This window comes from Lontra canadensis, unplaced genomic scaffold (assembly GCF_010015895.1).
Source record: "Lontra canadensis isolate GAN:19392208 unplaced genomic scaffold, GSC_riverotter_1.0 scaffold30, whole genome shotgun sequence".
NCBI classification, from domain to species: domain Eukaryota; kingdom Metazoa; phylum Chordata; class Mammalia; order Carnivora; family Mustelidae; genus Lontra; species Lontra canadensis.
Window position 1 is genome coordinate 13,527,636 of NW_022631024.1, and position 18,760 is coordinate 13,546,395.

An 18,760-nucleotide genomic window follows, 5' to 3' on the forward strand; every position below is an offset into this window, starting at 1 on the left:
GATCACAAGTAGGCAGAGAGGCAGGCAGAGGTTGGGGGGAAGCAGGTTCCCTGCTGAGCAGAGAGCCTGATGAGGGGCTCAATCCCAGGACCCTGAGATCAGGACCTGAGCCGAAGGCAGAGGCTTAACCCACTGAGCCACCCGGGTGCCCCTGGAGTCTTCAATTTTTAAAAGTGTAAAGAAGTCCCGAGACCAGAAAGTTTAAGAATCACAAAATTAAAGAACAGGAAGAGGGACACCTGGCTAGCTCAGTCTGTAGAGCATGTGATTCTTTATCTTAGGGTCACAAGTTCAAGCCCCATGTTGGGCCTTGAGTTTACTTTAAAAAAAAAATATATATATATATATATATATATATATATATGTATTTTTTTAAAGAATAAAGCAAAAAGAAAAGTTTGTGGTAATTTGATTATGGCTCAGTAAGCAGATTGGTTGAATTGCATGACAGAGAAAACAAAGCCTGTGGGGGTAAATGACCCTATCTAACATAATAAGCAGGTGTTGAAAGTCATTAACATTGCATTAAATTTTCCTCCCTCCCTCCCTCTTTTCCTCCCTACTTTTCTCCTTTCCTTCTTTTCTTCCCTTCTCCCTTCCTTTCTTTTTTTCTCTCCTTTTTTAGAGATCATGCATGATGTGATAAAGAAGGTCAAGAAGAAGGGGGAGTGGAAGGTAAGTAGAAGAGCACAATTAATGGTCTTAACAGGTGAGTTCCTGTGGAAAACATAACAATGGTGAAAACATAAGAAAATAGAGTTAGAAGAAAGGTGTATAATAGGAAATCAAGACTATTGCTGTATCCAGAGAGTTCAAAAAAAGGTAATCCATTCTGCCTTATTTTAGGCAGTCTTGGTGAAGAAATCTCTTGGTCATAAAACTTCTCTTAAAGATCACTTGGTGGGACACTTTAGCAGTGGAACTCTTTTATTCCAACAAAATATTGCCCGGAACCTCTTCTATGAAGCAGAAGAAGGTGAAATCATTCTGCTTGCTACGAGAGAGTAGGAAGTCCCTCTGGTGCCCCAAAAGCATCTCCAGGCAGCCCATACAACAGTGTGGAAAGCCCTCATCGTGTCCAGCCCCATTTATCTGTGACTGTATATGATAAAAGAAGGAAGCTTGTTTATTCATAGAACATTGGGAGCAATGCTGGAAGCAGGTCCCCAAGCCAATCAGATTGATTCTGTCCTCATTTATCAGAATGGGTGCTTCAAGTGGGAAAGCGTGCTGTCCTCCATTCAGAAAGTCACTTTGTCGTCTGGGGCAGGCATTATACTGGCTCGAAGAACACGCTGTTTTACTTGAACTTTCCCATGTGTCATTCGAGGGTTTATACCAATCATTCTTGCCCCTAAGTTGTCCCACGGTCAAGAACCCACATATTTACAAGTTCACTTGGTCCAGGAACAGCAGAGCTGTGTGGTACAGAAGGATTTTGGTCTCTGCCTCAGCCTTTGAGCTGTTTGAGCCAGCATGTCCATATCCTCGTCTTTATCCATGTCGTCCTCTTTCTCTTCCCATGAGTAATAGACTTAGGGATTTGAGAATTTTATTTTTTAACAGAGACTTTTTTTTTTTAAGATTTTATTTATTTATTTGACAGAGAAAGAGAGAACACAAGCAGGGGCGGGAGGGGGGCGGGGCGGGCAGGCAGAGGGAGAGGGAGAAGCAGGCTCCCCGAGTGGCAGGGAGCCTGATGTGGGGCTCGATCTCAGAACCCTGGGATCATGACCTAACCAAAGGCAGTTGCTTAACCAATTGAGACACCCAGGCGCCCTAGGATGTGAGGAAATTGCCTCTTAACATGAGAACTAATTGGCTCTTAGAGCTTTCTGGTCACCATTGTGTCTAGCTCCTGTTACCTTAGTTTATGTCATTAAAGAGGAGGAGAAGGGGCACCTGGGTGGCTCAATGGGTTAAGCCTCTGCCTTCAGCTGGGGTCATAGGTGATGATCCCAGGGTCCTGGGATTGAGCCCCGCATCGGGCTCGATCCCAGGGTCCTGGGATTGAGCCCCGCATTGGGCTCTCTGCTCAACAGGGAGCTGCTTCCTCCTCTCTCTCTGCCTGACTCTCTGCCTACTTGTGATCTCTGTCTGTCAAATAAATAAATAAAATCTTTTAAAATAAAAAATAATGAGGAGAAGTAGCCTTGTTTTAGCTAATGGCTTCTTCTCTACACTGTGGCCTGAACGGAGTGGTTAGCTGGAGAATTGCAGGTCTGAAGCTTTTAGACCCAGACTGGTGTGTTCTTGTTTTTCCCGTCTGGACTGAAGTAGAGTATGCTCCCGGACAGCTCGAGTGCTGGTACATCCTCATGGTGTTGGCAACAAAGTACTCATCTTGCATGCTGTATGTGTGGCACGAGTGTTCATTCTCCTTGATTAAAAAAAAAAAAAGCTGATGCTCTGAAAATATCATCTCCAGTATGGTTTTCTCTGAGTGTGGGCGCTGTGGATGACTTTTTCCTTTTTCTATTTTCTTTTCTTTTTCAATTTTTTTTTGAGTAGTCATTTTCTTCATCATGGAAAAACTAATTTTTTTAAGCATACTCAATTAAGTCAGAGAGAACAAACTCCTAGTCCTAGAAGGTGAGGTGTGCGTGTGGCATGGGAGAGAAAAGCTAGCAAGTATGTTAGCAAACGTCTGCCCCATAGGAAGCATTTGTAACTTAATATTCTATTTTTCCGGGACACTTTTCGAAGTCTGACGTAGTAGGCTGATGAGAGAATCACAGCCAGTCCCACACAGGCCGTAAGCTGTTCTTTTTGCTTCCAGGTGCTGGTGGTCGATCAGCTGAGCATGAGGATGCTGTCCTCCTGCTGTAAGATGACGGACATCATGACCGAGGGGATAACAAGTGAGCGCAGATCTCTCGTTGCCTTTGAGTGAAACCCAGGCCTCCTCTTTGGCGACCGTTCCCCCTCCCTATTTGATATTATGTCACTTGACTTCACATTTTTCCAACAACCCAGGTGGTAAGGCTGTTAAGTCCTTGAGAGGCCTTCTTGTTTATCACTAAATCTGTAGCACCCAGTGCAGTACTAGACGATCATTAAATATCTGTAATATTTAATATTACTTTATTACATTTTATATTACATTAAATATCTAGTAATAAAGGTGCCAAAAGGGAGGTTAAATCAAGGGAAAGAAGGTAGGCCACCAACAGAAACAGTGCACAAAAGACCTGAATGCCCACTTCACAAAGAAGAGATCCGGATAGCCAAGAAATCCATCAAACGTTGGCCACCTACATTAGTTGGTTAAAACCAGAATGAGCTCTTGCTATACACTCATCAGATTGGAGTATTTAAATTCTGTTAATGCCAAGTGACAGATAAGATGTAGAAAAATGGGAACTCCTATATGACAGAGTGGCTATTCGTATAGTTACTTTGAAAAACACAGGCAGTGTCTGGTAGAGTTGAAGGTGTGTGTGTCCTGCAAGCCAGACGGTGCGACGTGTGTCCTAGACAACTTCCGGCATGTGTGCAGGGCTGTTCACACAGGATTGTACATAGTAGCCCCAAATTAGAAACAACCAAAACATGTAAATCCTGGTATATCATGGTATAGTCACATAGCAGAATACTACGGACGATGAAAATGGAGGAATCTGGATGTTCGCAAGCACATGGGTAGACCTGATGCACGTGATGCTGAGCCAAAGAAACAAGATACAAAAGATACTTACCGTGTGCTTTAATTTATATGACGTTCCAAACTAGTAAGAACTAAGCTGTGCTGTTGTGAAATGCAGGTGTACACGGTAAAACCATGAAGAGCAGTGATCCCATTCCAGTCGGGACGGGGGTTCTCTCTGGAGGGCGGGGGGTGGGGGAGGGTATGGCAAGTCACTTCTACTGTTTCGTGATGGGGAAGCACTTATGCAGGTGTTTACTTTGCAATTATTTGCATGTTTGTGTGTTATTCACTCTTTAAACTGCCTGTTATAATTTCACAATCATAGGCTTTTTAAAAAATTTAAGTCAGCTGCTCAAGGTCACTGGCCTGTAGCTCACACCTGAGACTAGGACTCAGCCCTCTGGCTCCTGTCCTTGAGCTCTACTCACATTTGTGTGTAGCTCTTGTGTTACTCAGTGTCTCCTTTCAAGAGGGGTCCTGTATGTTAACCTTTGAAATAGCATTCTCTTCGGACTGAAAAACAGTACCTTCGAGCTATTGTTTCAAACAAGGAAGTTAACCTTTGTTATTCCTCTGAAGAAAATGTTGGGTGGAACACACCTGTTGCAATTTACTTCCTAATTTCCGCCCCCCTGGAGACTTCTTATGAAGACTTATGCAAGTCTTATGGGGCTTGCAGACGCTTGATGGTCTTTGTCAAAATGAAAACAAACTGCGGTTATGGGAGGAAGAGTTGGAGGGTTGAGATTTCAATAAGCTTAGTGAATTTTATTCAAAGGTTTGTCCTTTATTCTAAGCTTATGTCTTTCCTATTATTTGGTGTTAAAATGTTTTGAAAGTGTGAAATTATGGTGATAATATATCGTGGATTTTCTTATTGATTAAATTCTAAGTGAATATATATGTATGAATATATATGTAATGATTTTGGTGGGTATAATCACACCTTGGATGTGAGTCCTTCATGTTTATTTATTTATCTTTAAAGATTTTATTTACTTGACAGAGAGAGAGAGAGCAAGCACAAGCAGAGGGAGTGGGAGAGGGAGAAGCAGGCTCCCCACTCAGCATGGAGCCCGATGTGGGGCTTGATCCCAGGACCTTGGCACCATGACCTGAACTGAAGGCAGATGCCCAACCAACTAAGCCACCCAGGCACCCTAAGTCCTTCATTTTTTTTTTTAATCCCTTTTTTTTTTTTTTAAGATTTTATTTATTTATTTGACAGAGGTCACAATGAGGCAGAGAGGCAGGCAGAGAGAGAGAGAGAGGAGGAAGCAGTTTCCCTGCCATGCAGAGAGCTCAATGCGGGACTCGATCCCAGGACACTGGGATCATGACCTGAGCCGAAGGCAGCAGCTTAACCAACTGAGCCACCCAGGCGTCCCAAGTCCTTCATTTTTAAAAACACTTTTCCAAATCCAGTGTATCTGTCACCAGAAACCTAGTCCTATAAATGAGAGTACGTAATTTTTACTGTGACTTCTTGTCATTCAGTGATCGAAAACTGGGCTTGCCCCTGTTTTGAGCTTACAAAATTATTTTCTTCATTGTATTTTTAAAAAGATTTTATTTATTTATTTATTTATTTATTTGACAGAGAGAGACACAGGGAGAGAGGGAATACAAGCAGGGGGAGTGGGAGAGGGAGAAGAAGACTCCCCGCTGAGAAGGGAGCCTGATGTGGGGCTCGATCCCAGGACCCTGGGATCATGACCTGAGCCAAAGGCAGATGCTTAACAACTGAGCTACCCAGGCATCCCTTCACTGTATTTTTTAAAAGATTCGTTTATTTATTTATTTGAGAGAGAGAGAGAGAGGGAGGGCCAGGGGAGAGGCAGAGGGAGAGGGGAGAGGCAATCCCAGACTCCCTGTTGAGTGAGAAGCCCAATGTGGGGCTCCATCCCTGGACCCTGATATCACACCTGAGCCAAAATAGTCACTCAACCGACTGAACCACCCACTCACCTCTTCACTGAATTTTTAAAATAATGTTTTTCCTCTCTCAAAGCAAAAAACGTACAAAAGTTAAGGGAGGGGATAGAGCCAAATGGAGCTTCTAATGAAGAGCTTCTAATGAAGAAGCAGCAGCATTGTGGCCTACTCATTTCTCCCTCACGCTCTCCTCTATCTTCTGGTTATCCTCTCGGTATTTCTGGATACTTAGACTATTGTCTTTGGATTCATCGATGGTAGGTGTTATCTTTTAGCTCCCTGTGGTAGAAGAGGGTTCAGCTCCCCCTGCTGCACACAGCCTTTTCCCTGCTTCCAAAGGTGGGTTCTATAGAAGGTCTTTGCTTGACAAAATTGAGACATTAGCAATCCTGTGTGGGACCCCCAAAACATTTTGGGGGACATATTGTTCGCATAAGAAATTTAGAAATCTACAACTACTGGTAAAGTAGATGGTTGAAGGATTTCGGTATTTGAACATTATTTGGGGTAAAAAGTCTTTGTAAATGTTACAAGGTATCATCCTAAAGTGATACTTTTATTTGCTTAAATCCTCTGCATGGGAAGAATGGCGCCGAGTGATTTTACTCTTCCCCCTGTACCAGAGGACAGTACAGCATAGACAGCACATCCTAAGCTTTGTCAGGTGGCTGGTAAGATGAGGATTATCCCAGAAGCTCTTCTTTCCAGGGGAAGTAGCTGACATAACTTTAAAGGAAACAAGCAAACCAAATGCTTGTGGTTTAACAAAAGATAATGTTTATCTTTGAGCTATTGGGAAGGAGGACTGTAGTAGATAAGATGGCATGTTTTAAATATCTTCATGTTTTACAGAAGAAAATGATAAAAACTAATTGTTGATAAACAAACTCAACCTGGAAATTCTAAAGGAATTGGGATTATTTGGGACAGAGGAGGAAAAGAACAAAGGAAAGGGTAAAAGACTGCTGGTGACCGTCTACCATTTTAACCACGAGATCAAGGAGTTTATTTACACTGAAATGGGAGATATTGAGTGTGATAAAATTTCAGGTTTCCTAACCTCTTGAGCACTGTGAGGCAGTGGAATGTGGTAACTCCAAGGAAGGGGCAAGTGATTCCCACCCACGTCCGAGATTTTCACCTGCCGCAACCTGAAGGTGGCCTTTCTAGATTGTTTCTAGTTCTGTGATCACTGGTTCTGTTTCCTTACTGACTGTGAGCTGCTGTCTGTTGTCTAGTCGTGGAGGACATCAACAAGCGCAGAGAGCCGCTCCCCAGCCTGGAGGCCGTGTATCTCATCACTCCGTCTGAGAAGGCAAGTCCCGCCCCCAGGAGTGCTTTGGCTAAGGTTGCACGTGCTGGCTTGGCGTCTGTGGCGCAGAGTGTCTGACATTTCTAGGTTAAGCGCGCATTTAACACACTGCTCTGATTAAAGCGTGCAATCCACAAGCAGGGAAGGAGGGGTGCAGTGTGGAGTGAGAGTGCATTAAGCTCTCTGAAACACCGCCGCTGTCCAGAAGGCGGGACTCGGATCAGTCTAGTCCCCCTGCTTTGCACTCCCTCTCTAGGAGGAGATCCACTGTATCTAATTAGTGACCCACCTCCAGAACTCTGGTATTGTTTCATCAATATCCAGGTTGTGTGGAATTTACCCGTCTTATCATTTTTGGAGGTTGGTTTGAGTCAGTATCCAGACAAGACACACCTCCTTGCACTTGGTTGTTAGTTTTCTTAGATCTTGTTATCTGTATAAATTTCTTTCTTTTCACTTTTGAAAACTGGCTGACATCTGAGTTTCTGCAGAAGCAACTAAATTGCCAGAACTTCATCCACATGAGTTTCCTGGAAGGTTTTTGACCAATTTCCTCTTCTATGAATATCTTCCAGGAACCCAAGTTATAATGGTTCCAAAGAACTGATGCTGTCTTCCAGAATGAGCTAAGAAGGCTTCTGTTCATCTAAACTCTGAAACAATCCTGATTTTAAGTCTTCCGAACTCTCTTATGGGCAAACATGAATTACACATTTTTAAAAATCCCCCATTATTTTGTACAGGCAGCTTGGATTTAACCCAGTTCAGAAATAGGTCCCATTTGCTTCTAGAACTGGTTCAATTCCCTTTTTTTTTTCCTCGCTGCAGTCTGTACACTCTCTCATCGGTGACTTTAAGGACCCACCAACCGCTAAGTACCGGGCTGCGCACGTCTTCTTCACAGACTGTAAGTATGTCCGGCAGCTGCCCCCCCCGCCCCGTCCTTCTGGGTTAGCGTTTCTGCCCAGCAAGCCTGATCCGTAGGGAAGAAATGGGTTGTTGCCATGTTTCTCCTGAGCTTTTATTTTCTCTTCAGAAGATAAATTGCATAAGAGACAAAAATAAACACACACAAAGACAAACCTACTCGGTCATGTAGTTCTTCCCGATGAAAAATAGCATCTCTTCTAAGGACTAGAGGCTTTAATGCTGAGAACAATTTTCCAGCGCTAGCTTTGATGTTTCACTGTATAGACTTCCAGGTTTCACCATACTGGAGTGTATTTCCATCAGTTTTTATACCAAGATAGTCCCATCCGGTGGTGGATGGTAGCAAACGGAATTGCTGCTACCATTGCTGTCCTGGAATTCATGTTCGTATTTTGTGGAGGCTTCACGCATGCGGCCTAGTGCAGACTGAGCTTGGTCAGCCAGTGTTCACAGCAAAGAGCGAGGAGTCAGGCTGGCTAGCTTATAGCGTTAGCAACAGCAGTGCACCCACTGCTCTTCTCTTTCTCACCGCTGAGAAAACGAGAAAGGTTCTTGCAAAGAGTAATTGGGTACTATTTAGGTACACATAAAAAAGGAGCAGAGAGGTGACATTAGCAATAATAAACCAAAAATGCATTTCTGAGAATGCGAAGCCATTTGTTTGGCCCCAGAGAGCCCCTGGCAGTCTCGGTTTTCCCACCAAGTGGGTCTCCTGTGCAGCCAAGCTCCTGCAAGGGTCCCGGAGAAATGCCTGCACCCCCTTGCCGGCGGTTCCATTTGTCCTCATTGCATTTTTCATAAACGTGTCAGATGTGTAGTGTCTGTTCATATCACAGGACTTTTCTTTATCCCTTCTTAATCACCTGGGCTTTTTCCTTTCCTTGATATCAGAAAGTAGTTTTTATTAGCTCATTAGCTAATATCAGTATCTCAGTACCTCAGTCTCTTTTGCCATTCGCTTCTCTCTTAGATGTTGAGGGCCTTTTAGGTGGTTCTACATTCCTTTTGTATCTAGAGATAGGAGATATTCTAGGATGGGACGAACTTTCTAGTTGCCTTCTTAAAATACTATTAAAATAGAAAATCCCCCAGATGTGTGCAACTGTCGAAATGGACCCGCAGGCGGACAGGTAAATCTGTGGTATTTTGTCCTTCTTGCAGCTTGTCCAGACACCTTGTTTAATGAGCTGGTGAAATCTCGAGCTGCCAAAGTCATCAAAACTCTGACGGAAATCAACATTGCATTTCTGCCCTACGAGTCCCAGGTGAGGCTGAGTGTGGAGTGCTAGAAAGTCTGAGTCCTCGCTGCTCGCTCAGGAGGTCTGGCACATCCTGGCCGATGCCGTGAGCAGAGTGGGGGAGGAAGACATCGTATTCTGAATTGCCGAATGACCTGTGTTGTAAGTGGATGTGGATGGAACCGAAACAGAGTCCCTTATAGCTCTGCCCAAGGCCGTCATCTTTCTGTCCTCTGGTTAATTCTGACTTTTTTTTTTTTTTTTAAATCCTTTCGTTGTGTCCATTTCATCCCTGTTCACAGTGTTCACTCCTACTGGCTGACTCCTTGAGTCACCAAAGGTAGCCAATCCCAAAAGAGCAGGAAGGAGAGCAGGGGCAGGGATCAGAAGGCACCCATCTGCCACACAGGAGCCTGGTGTGTGCCGAGATCGCCTCCCTGACATCGCCTCCCTGACGCTCTGCGGGAGGAGCAGATGGTAGCCTTCCACGGCGGCCGTTAACACTTAAGATGCCAGAGCGGCGACAAACCTCTCCCCTTGGGAAAAAACTAAGTTGTTAAGCCAGTAAAGGTGTAGCTGATTGTGGAGAGCATACAAAATTTCTACCTTCGTTTTGTAACATTGGTGAACGTGTCTTCTCCCAGCAAACAAGAAACAAAACTAACAGAACTCTTAGGCATTTTGTAAAAGCTGATTGTGGCTCATGGCATCTTTATAGATCAGCTTCCAGACATCAGGGAGTGACCCGTTCTTGGGTAAGAAGGGATGTAGAACCTACAGTGTGAGAATCTACAGAGTCTTTCCCTTAGCACTTAATGTCAAACCTGTTTCCAGCTTGAAGGCAGGATTTTTTTCTCTGTGTGAGCCTACCGGGATTAAACAAAACACGACTTTAGCGTATTCAATCAGATGACATTTCATGTATTTTTAAAAAGTAATAAACTTTTTAACCACAGGTTTTCTAGATGATCAGGGTAGTTTACATAAGTGAGATTCTGAGAAAATACTGGTGGTTGATAGACTAGGTAATTTAAGAGGAAATTTTATTCTAGAATAAGAAGAAAAATACTAACAAAGTATTCCTGAGGATAGGAAAGTATTAAATCCATAAAAATCTCCTTTATTTGCCCCCAGTCACAGATGATTTCCAGCCTGTTCCTTACTTATAAAAACTAAACCTATAATGACCCAGAGGTTCTCACACTAACCTCCTCTCCTGTTCTTCTTCTGGCCTCCTCATTGTTCATCAGACACTCTGAGCACAGGCCTGCCGCAGGGCCTTGGCGCTAGCTATTGCCTCCACGTGGAAGTCTCCTGCTGGTGAGAAACTCCTCACCTCCTTCAAGCCCTTGCTCGTACATCACCTTCTCAAGGAGGCCTGCTCTCCTCCCTCCCTGCTGCCCTCCAGCATTCTTTCCCTGCTCTGTTATGTTCTCATACACTTACACCAGTTTCTCACATAATATAGTTTACTTTTCATTATGCCTATTGTTTATGGTTATGTTATTCTCTTGGAAGACTGCAACTCCTCGAGGACAGTCATGTTTTGGTCACTGATAGTTCCCAAGTGTTTAGCACAATGCCTGGCCTGCAAAAGACACCCAGCACATATCGGTAGACTCACCACCAAGGTTGGAGGAAACTCCCAACAGTTCACCATTCTGGATGCAAACACGATAGATATAGATAATTTTATTTCTTGTTTCTCTTCCTTCTCTTCCAAGGTGTATTCCTTGGATTCTGCGGACTCTTTCCAGAGCTTCTACAGTCCCCACAAAGCTCAGATGAAGAATCCCATACTGGAGCGCCTGGCAGAGCAGATTGCAACTCTGTGTGCCACCCTGAAGGAGTACCCGGCTGTGCGGTATCGGGGGTAAGGCGGCGCGCCGGGCCACCCTCCATGTCCTCCCCTGTGCCCACCAGCCAAGGAGCTTCCTTCTGTCTGGAGATTACTCTGGCAGTTGCCTCTGGGGTTAAGAGGGTTAAGATTTGAATATCTTGTGCTTATAATCAATCTTCCAATATTTTTGATATTCTCTAAATTTTAATGTGAAATGTAATAATGCATCCAGAAAACGGCATGAAAGATATATATTCAGGGGCTGAATAGCTAACTGTGAACCCCTATGTAACCACAACCTAGGCTTCCTGTGGTTTTGTAGCTCTTTCTAACCTTTCAAAACAAATACCGTCTTTGTAAAAGGTATTCTGGAGTAAGATAAAACACAAGGATAATTCCCCAAAGGACATATTCCGCAGATTTTATAAAATCATTCACTTATTACTCGACTGCTGTGTACCAAGTGCTAGGGGGAGTGCTTACCTTGAAGGCACAGCCCTGGCGCTTAGAAGCCCTTGATCTGTGTGGAGCATAGGTAACAGGCATACCAACACGTGTGTGTAAGTGGTGCACACCTGAACCACAGGGTCTGTGAGACCAGAGTCCGAGGACAGGACAAGCCAAGGACCTGGGCATCCAGAGTCAGGAGAGGGCCTTTTGGGCTGAGAGGGTCAGGAAGGGCTTCAGAGTAGAGGTGACATTTAAGCAAGGTCTTGAAGGTAGTTTCGGATTTCAGTAGACCATTAAGGAGCCACAGGGCACTTTGTGTGGACAGTTGGCTCTTGCCATTGGGATGAATGGAAGTCTGGAGCTGGGAAAGCAAAGGGCAGATTTGAGGAGGATTGGCGTTCTGGCCATTTTGGCACAGTGTCTGTGTGGGGCTGTGGGGCAACTCTGAAGCCATTCCATGAGGCCCTGGAGGCCATGCTTGGGGTTGTGTCATTCAGTGGTTTTCAGTGGGGACGTCTGGGGGGATTTGCACGGGAGAGTGAGCACAGTACTATGGGGATGAGGACAGCAGGGAGACCCAGACGGGCGGCCACTGCAGGGGTAGTAAAGGGCCCGAGCTGGCGTTGCTGAAGATGGAGGTGGCTGCCTGTCCTTACTGACTCCGGGTCTGCTGGAGTGTTGTAGACGTGGAAAAGCCCCTCCCTCTATTGTTGGTACTGGCTGACCAAAGCCCGGTGGAAATTAAGAAATGGGGGCCTAGGCTATATGTCCTGATGGGGCCAGGGGAGCTTGGAGTTCATTCATGGGGGGAGTGGGACTGGGAACGGAGCTGCTTGAGCACTGAGCCGGCCAGGAGACAGGCAGCAGCCGCACACGCCTTACCATCGGGACGAGCCCCGGGAGGTGCTGTCAGGCCGGCCATGGGGAAAGGTCCCCCGGCTCTCACTTACATCTTTCTGGCTCTGCCAGCAGAAATATCACCTGCCAACAGCACAAAAAAGCCCCAAGGGGATTTGAATTGAGGGAGGTGAGAACCGGGTGGGTGAGACTCAGGCTGATCATGGGAGAAGGGTGGACAGACGGCCAGGAGCCGCTGCTGAAGCGCGGTTGTTCCTGAGGCCGGTGAGAGAGACCGCCTCTATACCCATCTGGATTTTTTTTTTTTTAAAGAACTAGAAAATGTTCCAGGCACTGAGCAAAGTATTTTATTTGTCATTTTAAATTATGTATATAATACATGAATATATCCTCAGAGTAGAACAGTATTTCCTGCCTCCCACCCCAAGGGCAGTCGGTGCCGTTGGGTGGGCAGGTGCCTGGCCAGTTCACCCTGTGTCACTCCTCCTTTGTCAGGGAATACAAGGACAATGCTTTGCTGGCTCAGCTAATCCAGGACAAGCTCGATGCCTACAAAGCCGATGACCCAACGATGGGAGAGGTAAGTCTGGATTTGATCCCGATGGCTGTCTTGCCAAGGGACCACAGTGTCTGTGTGGCAGTACTGGGGACAGCACTGTGGCTCACAGCATGCGCATGGGTGCCTCTGTTCCCGCACATTGGCCTCTGGTGACATGCTTGACCCCTTGGGTCGGGGGGGGATACAGATTCGGCTCAGTGTAGCCAAGGTGCCCAGCCTGTTTCTGTTGAGACCTTCCCGGTGTTAGCACTGGAAGTCCTGCGTCCTGGGAACCCCCTCAATAGTGCTGTATTAAAGCCAGAAAATTGATGTTGGCATCATCTCAGCCCTTAATCACATCCGTCTAGTTTGTACTTGTGCTCGCATGTGTGGACGGTTCTGTGCGATTTCATCACATGTAGAGACTCACGTAACCCCCACTGCAGGCAGAACCTGACTGTTCTATCACTATCATAAACTTAAAACTGGAAGTCCCAGGTCCTAGGAACCCCCTGGGTCACCCAGACAGACTGGATGGTGGGTCACCCTACTTATAAGCAAATCCAGGTGGTACTGTCTTTCATAAGCTTACCTCGGCCCCCGGCCACAGTTTTGGATCAACTTTAAAGGACCCCTGTTAGGAAATAGACACATTGGATTTTTGCATGGTGTTTACTGGTGTTTCTGTCAAGCAGCAAATGGACTAGTCAGTGCTTTTTTAGTAGGTTTTATCTCCGAGGTCACTTCCTGGGGCTGCTTTGACAGGAGGTCAGCTGTGCCGGTGGGAGAGGCTGGAGTTGTATGGGTGGCTTGCGGAAGCTTTCCCTGTGTCTGTCCTTCCAGGGCCCAGACAAGGCACGCTCCCAGCTCCTGATCCTGGACCGCGGCTTCGATCCCAGCTCCCCCGTGCTTCACGAACTGACTTTTCAGGCTATGAGTTATGACCTGCTGCCCATTGAAAATGATGTATACAAGTAAGTGTACAGACCAGGACGGCTTTGCAGACAAACCAAATGCACCTCTAACCTAAGAGAAAGGATGTCTTTCATCCTCCGGAAAGCGGGAGCATTGAAATAGTCTTGCTAATAAGCCTGCAAGCTTTTCTGTGAGTTTCCCAAATCTACCTGGCATTAACAGCCAGGAGCTCGTGCCCCTTTGGGGGAGAACAAGAACTTTAGATCTTTAGTTTGCGGCTCATGTCACCTCAGCTCAGAGCCTGCTTGAGGGTTCATATGTTGGGTGCGTGTTGTCTGTGCGTGCACATTATCTTATTCAGAGTTCAAGCTTCTTGTCATGAAATATGGTGATAAAATATATCAGCAGAAGTTTGTTACTGAATTTTATTTGCAGAGGAGCTGTTTTCTTCATTGTAAACAACACTTTTCTTGGTAACAATCACCCTAAACTCAGTTTCTAAAAACTAATTTTTCTTTTTTTGGAAACAGACTGTATTGTCTTCATGTCATTTGTTTTAGAATATGAATCATAAAGATAATGGTTTCAAAATGAAGGTTCTAAAAATATGACTGTATATCAGTTTTCCTCCCTATTGGTACCCTAATTCTTGCTTTCCCCTTAGACGTTAGTGATTTCACATGTAAAAATATGCTGAGGACCTGTTGCAGGCACCTGATTTTAAAACTGGAAATTTAGGTAGCACACATTTGAGGATGGTGTCAGTCCTTCCCAGGAAGGAGCAAGCATAATCTTTGTTTATTCCTTATAAGTACCTCTGAACCCACCTGTATCCTAACTTGAGCCCATACCAGCTGACCCTGCATATTTTATTTTATTTTATTTCTATTTATTTATTTATTTATTTATTTGACAGCGAGAGAGAGAGAGAGAGAGAGAGAGAGATCACAAGTAGGCAGAGAGTGAGGGGGAAGCAGGCTCCCCACTGAGCAGAGAGCCCGATTCAGGGCTCGATCCCAGGACCCTGAGATCATGACCTAAGCCGAAGGCAGAGTCTCAACCCACTTAGCCACCCAGGTGCCCCAACCCTGCAGATTTTAAAACAGAGCTTCAAGTGCATTGACTCTGGGTCTCTCCCTGCCTGAGAAACTGCGGCTGTGTCAGGTGCTGAGCCCACACACCTGCCATGGACAATGACCCATCAGATGGTCGAAGGAAACATCCATGAGAACATCTGTCTGCTGAGGACTGTAAGCTCTTGTCTGTTATAAATCAGAGGGGGTTGGATGAATTTCATGGGGGAATATCTCCTCCCTAGGTACGAGACGAGCGGCATTGGCGAGGCACGGGTGAAGGAAGTGCTCTTGGACGAGGATGATGACCTCTGGATAGCATTGCGCCACAAGCACATCGCAGAAGTGTCCCAGTAAGAGCCCTTGCCTCCACCCCTCCCCAGGGACCCCAGCCAGCCCACCACCCCAGCTCCAGGGCTCACCCCAGAGTACAGGGCGAAACCTTTCTCCGGATGGCAGTTGCTGATGTGCACACCCTGGGCAACTTGCGCAGAGCTGCTCAGTGGATGACTTCACAGCGAGCCGACTGTGCTGATGAATCCCTTCTAATCCCAGCCCGAGCCACACAAGCTTCACCAAGTGAGAAAACCCACTCTGCATTCAGGTTGCTCTCCGTATTTTTAGGAAACATCCATGGCTCTCAGGAAATACTTTGTAAACACTAAATGTTTAAAGCCAGTGCCTGGGGTGCCGGGCTGGCTCAGTCAGTAAAACATGCGACTCTTGACCTAAGGTTCGTGAGTTCAAGCCCCACGTTGGACATGGAGCTTACTTAAAAATTAAGCAAGCAAGCAAGCAAGGAAGCCAGTTTCTTCCATTGGAAGATCCAGATCCCACTGCATCAATTTGATTTTCTTTTATATAGCTGATGGGTAATCTTCTTCCACTATTGTCATCCCTAAAATTTCCAAGCAAGAGCTGATGTGTATATATGGAACCTGTACCTTGCTCTGAAAATGTTTCAAACTCTTGAATTTTTTTTTTTTTTTTTTTTTTAGATTTTGTTTATTTATTTGAGAGAGAGATTGCTCAAGCAGGAGTGGAGGGGCAGAAGTAGAGGGAGAAACAGACTCCCCGCTGAGAAGGGAGTTCCACCAGACCAGTGTGGGGTTTGAGCCTAGGACCCCAAGACCATGATCCACCTACTGAGTCACTCAGGTGCCCCTAACACCTGAATGTTTTTAACACCAGATAACAATTCTGCTTTTGCAGAAAGACATTTTATGACATTGAGTTGGTGATATCCTCAGTAAATTCACAAGGAAGAATGGGAAAAGAGCACAACCTGGATAGTTCAGTTGTTCAGAAAAGTGGTCCCCAACTTTTTGGATCACTCAATCTTAGGAAAAGGTTGCTTCCTATTTCTAATATGCAAGTTTATTTATGAATTAAGTATATAATTATTTGTAGTAAAATACATGTTTTACAGTATATAGAAACATATGAATTTAAGAATAGAGTAAAATAAACAGAAGTAGATGTACTAATCATTTCTTCTCTCAGATAATCCCATGCACACACGCGCGCGCACACACACACCCCCAAGACCCTGGTTTAGAATGTTAGTTAGGAAAGTGTTGTATCCCTCTCTCTCTTCTTCAAAGATCACTTTAAGGGGCACCTGGGTGGCTCAGTCTGTTAACCATCTGCCTTTGGCTCGGGTCATGATCCCAGGGTCCTGGGATGGAGCCCCGCATCAGTCTCCCTGCTCAGTGGGGAGTCTGCTTCTCCCTCTCCCTCTGCCACTCCCCCTCCCTATGCTCTCCTGCTCTCTCTCTGTCAAATAAATGAATAAAATCTTTCTTTAAAAAAATCACTTTAAGGGCATACCTTACTGGCAGGGAAAGTTGCCACATGTTCCTAAAGGAAGACTCACATGGCTTCTGTAGCATCCACGTGGAGGCCCAAGGTATTGCTGCGAAACTTAGCTGCCTCCTTTTGTCTTCTAGGGAAGTCACCCGTTCCCTGAAAGATTTTTCTTCCAGCAAGAGAATGAACACTGGAGAGAAGGTAAACACGTCATTTAGGCTAATCCCTGTCTTATTTTTGGGAGCTGGCTGGTAGGGCGCCTCCTTGGCACAAGACTAGGGAGTTAGGGGGTCATCATCCCCTCTTTTTTTTTTTTTTTAAGATTTTATTTATTTATTTGACAGATGGAGATCACAAGTAGGCAGAGAAGCAGGCAGAGAAAGAGGAGGAAGCAGGCTCCCTGCTGAGCAGAGAACCCGATGTGGGGCTCGATCCCAGGACCCTGAGATCATGACCCGAGCCGAAGGCAGAGGCTTAACCCACTGAGCCACCCAGGCGCCCCGCATCATCCCCTCTTTATCTAATATCACTTTGTCTTATTTTTGCCTTCAAGGTTGAGATCAGAGCCTCCATCTTTTGATGTTTGTAGAGATCATTTTGTTATTCTGCAGATTAATCTTCACTATTTTAGATCATAATTCTGTTTAAGCCAGAGAACCATGAAACCTTTTTTTAGCTTATGGTAGAATTAGAACCCATAACTTTCCCAGTCCTCTCCTTACCCTGACTGTTCGTCAGAGGTGGCTTAGCCATCGTGGTCAAGGCAAATACAGCTCTGATTGTGTCACTCCCTTGCTTAACACAATTTGGTGACTCTGTTCCCAGTAGAATCAAGTCTCACTCATGGACACACCTTACAGCACTGGGCCATCAGGTCTGCCCCCCACCCTCTTGCACCCACCACCTTGCTCCAGTCATGCCTGAGTTCCTTGCCTGGGCCTTGCCTTGTGAAGTCCTGGTCCTTAGGCTCAGGCATCATTTTCTCAGGAAAACCTTCCCCACTCCTCCCTAGACCAGTGAGGGGCCTCTATGCACCTATACACCCACATTCATGATTTCCTGAAGTCGGAATGGCTCCTCTGCTAGACGGTAGCTCTGCAAAGGCAAGAATTTCTCTTTTTTGTTTGTTTTGTTCTTGTATCTCCAGCACCTAACCTGGCATATAGTGGTAATTCAGTAAATTTTTGTTGGATAAGAGTGGAATTAGGTGGGTCACTCAGTTTAGCAAGTAAACAGACCCCTTTCACCTGTCAAGATGCACATCTCAGCCCTTTTTCACCTTCTTCCTTCTTCCTACCTGTCTACACAACTGTAGCCTTTCTGCTGGGATGAAATAGGAACTCAATTTCAAGACTGCTTGAGCTGAGTATGCGGAAAAGCAGCTCAGAGAAGATAAGCTGCTCTTTCCTGGCAAAAACTATGCTCTCAGTAACTTTCTAGTCCAATAAATAAAACATAATTGCTACACTTTGGAGTTCAGTTCCCCACCTATAAGATACTCATGGTTATTTGGATCAATAACTTTTTGAATCAGAGGCCTGGAAATCCAAACCCTCAGTGATCTCAGGTTTAACAGATTCATTTTGAGAATTTCTGAGCATGCATTTGGGAAGTCTGGTGCTGGCTGCTGTCCTGCCCTGTGCCCACCACCCTTGCACAGCCTCTTAGGTCAAGGCCATCGGACTGAGATTATATATTTTCCTTCCCCTTGTAGACCACCATGCGGGACCTGTCCCAGATGTTGAAGAAGATGCCCCAGTACCAGAAAGAGCTCAGCAAGGTACGACGATCCCACATAATGGATTTGAATCTTGAGATATCAACAGTTGCAGTAAGACCTCTCAGAGCCCCACTGACTGATACATTGAAATCCACAGGTTTTTATTCAACTTCCAGTTTTATTAGGAAAAGCTGAAAGGCTGGATAGCTTATTTGCTATGACTTTCTTTCCTCCTCTTCATCTTTGTCTCTCTTTATCCTTCAATTCCTCACATCACAGGCCCCTACCCTGGGCTGCTTGAGTGTGCTCTTGACATGGCAGCTGGCCTCCCCCAGCGTGAGTGACCTGAGGGAGAGAGCCAGGAGGAAGTCACAGAGCCTTTTCCATCCTGACCTGAAGTGTCCTACGTCATGTCCTCCACACTCTCTGTTAGAAGCAAGTCACTGAATCCCACTGATGCCCAAGGAGGGAGGAATTAAGCTCCACCTCCTAG

General features: G+C 45.5%; 1 protein-coding gene across 2 annotated transcripts in view; it reads left to right on the plus strand.

Moving 5' to 3' along the window:
• STXBP1 (syntaxin binding protein 1) overlaps positions 1-18,760 on the plus strand; it is a 70,775-nt gene that overhangs the window by 33,756 nt on the left and 18,259 nt on the right. For both annotated transcript variants that reach the window (XM_032865917.1, XM_032865918.1), the window contains exons 2-12: positions 626-675; positions 2,780-2,861; positions 6,823-6,899; positions 7,725-7,803; positions 8,988-9,091; positions 10,789-10,937; positions 12,708-12,792; positions 13,594-13,724; positions 14,984-15,091; positions 16,688-16,748; positions 18,262-18,327. In XM_032865917.1, the coding sequence (XP_032721808.1) occupies positions 626-675; positions 2,780-2,861; positions 6,823-6,899; positions 7,725-7,803; positions 8,988-9,091; positions 10,789-10,937; positions 12,708-12,792; positions 13,594-13,724; positions 14,984-15,091; positions 16,688-16,748; positions 18,262-18,327 (992 nt within the window). The remainder of the gene's footprint in view (positions 1-625; positions 676-2,779; positions 2,862-6,822; positions 6,900-7,724; positions 7,804-8,987; positions 9,092-10,788; positions 10,938-12,707; positions 12,793-13,593; positions 13,725-14,983; positions 15,092-16,687; positions 16,749-18,261; positions 18,328-18,760) is intronic.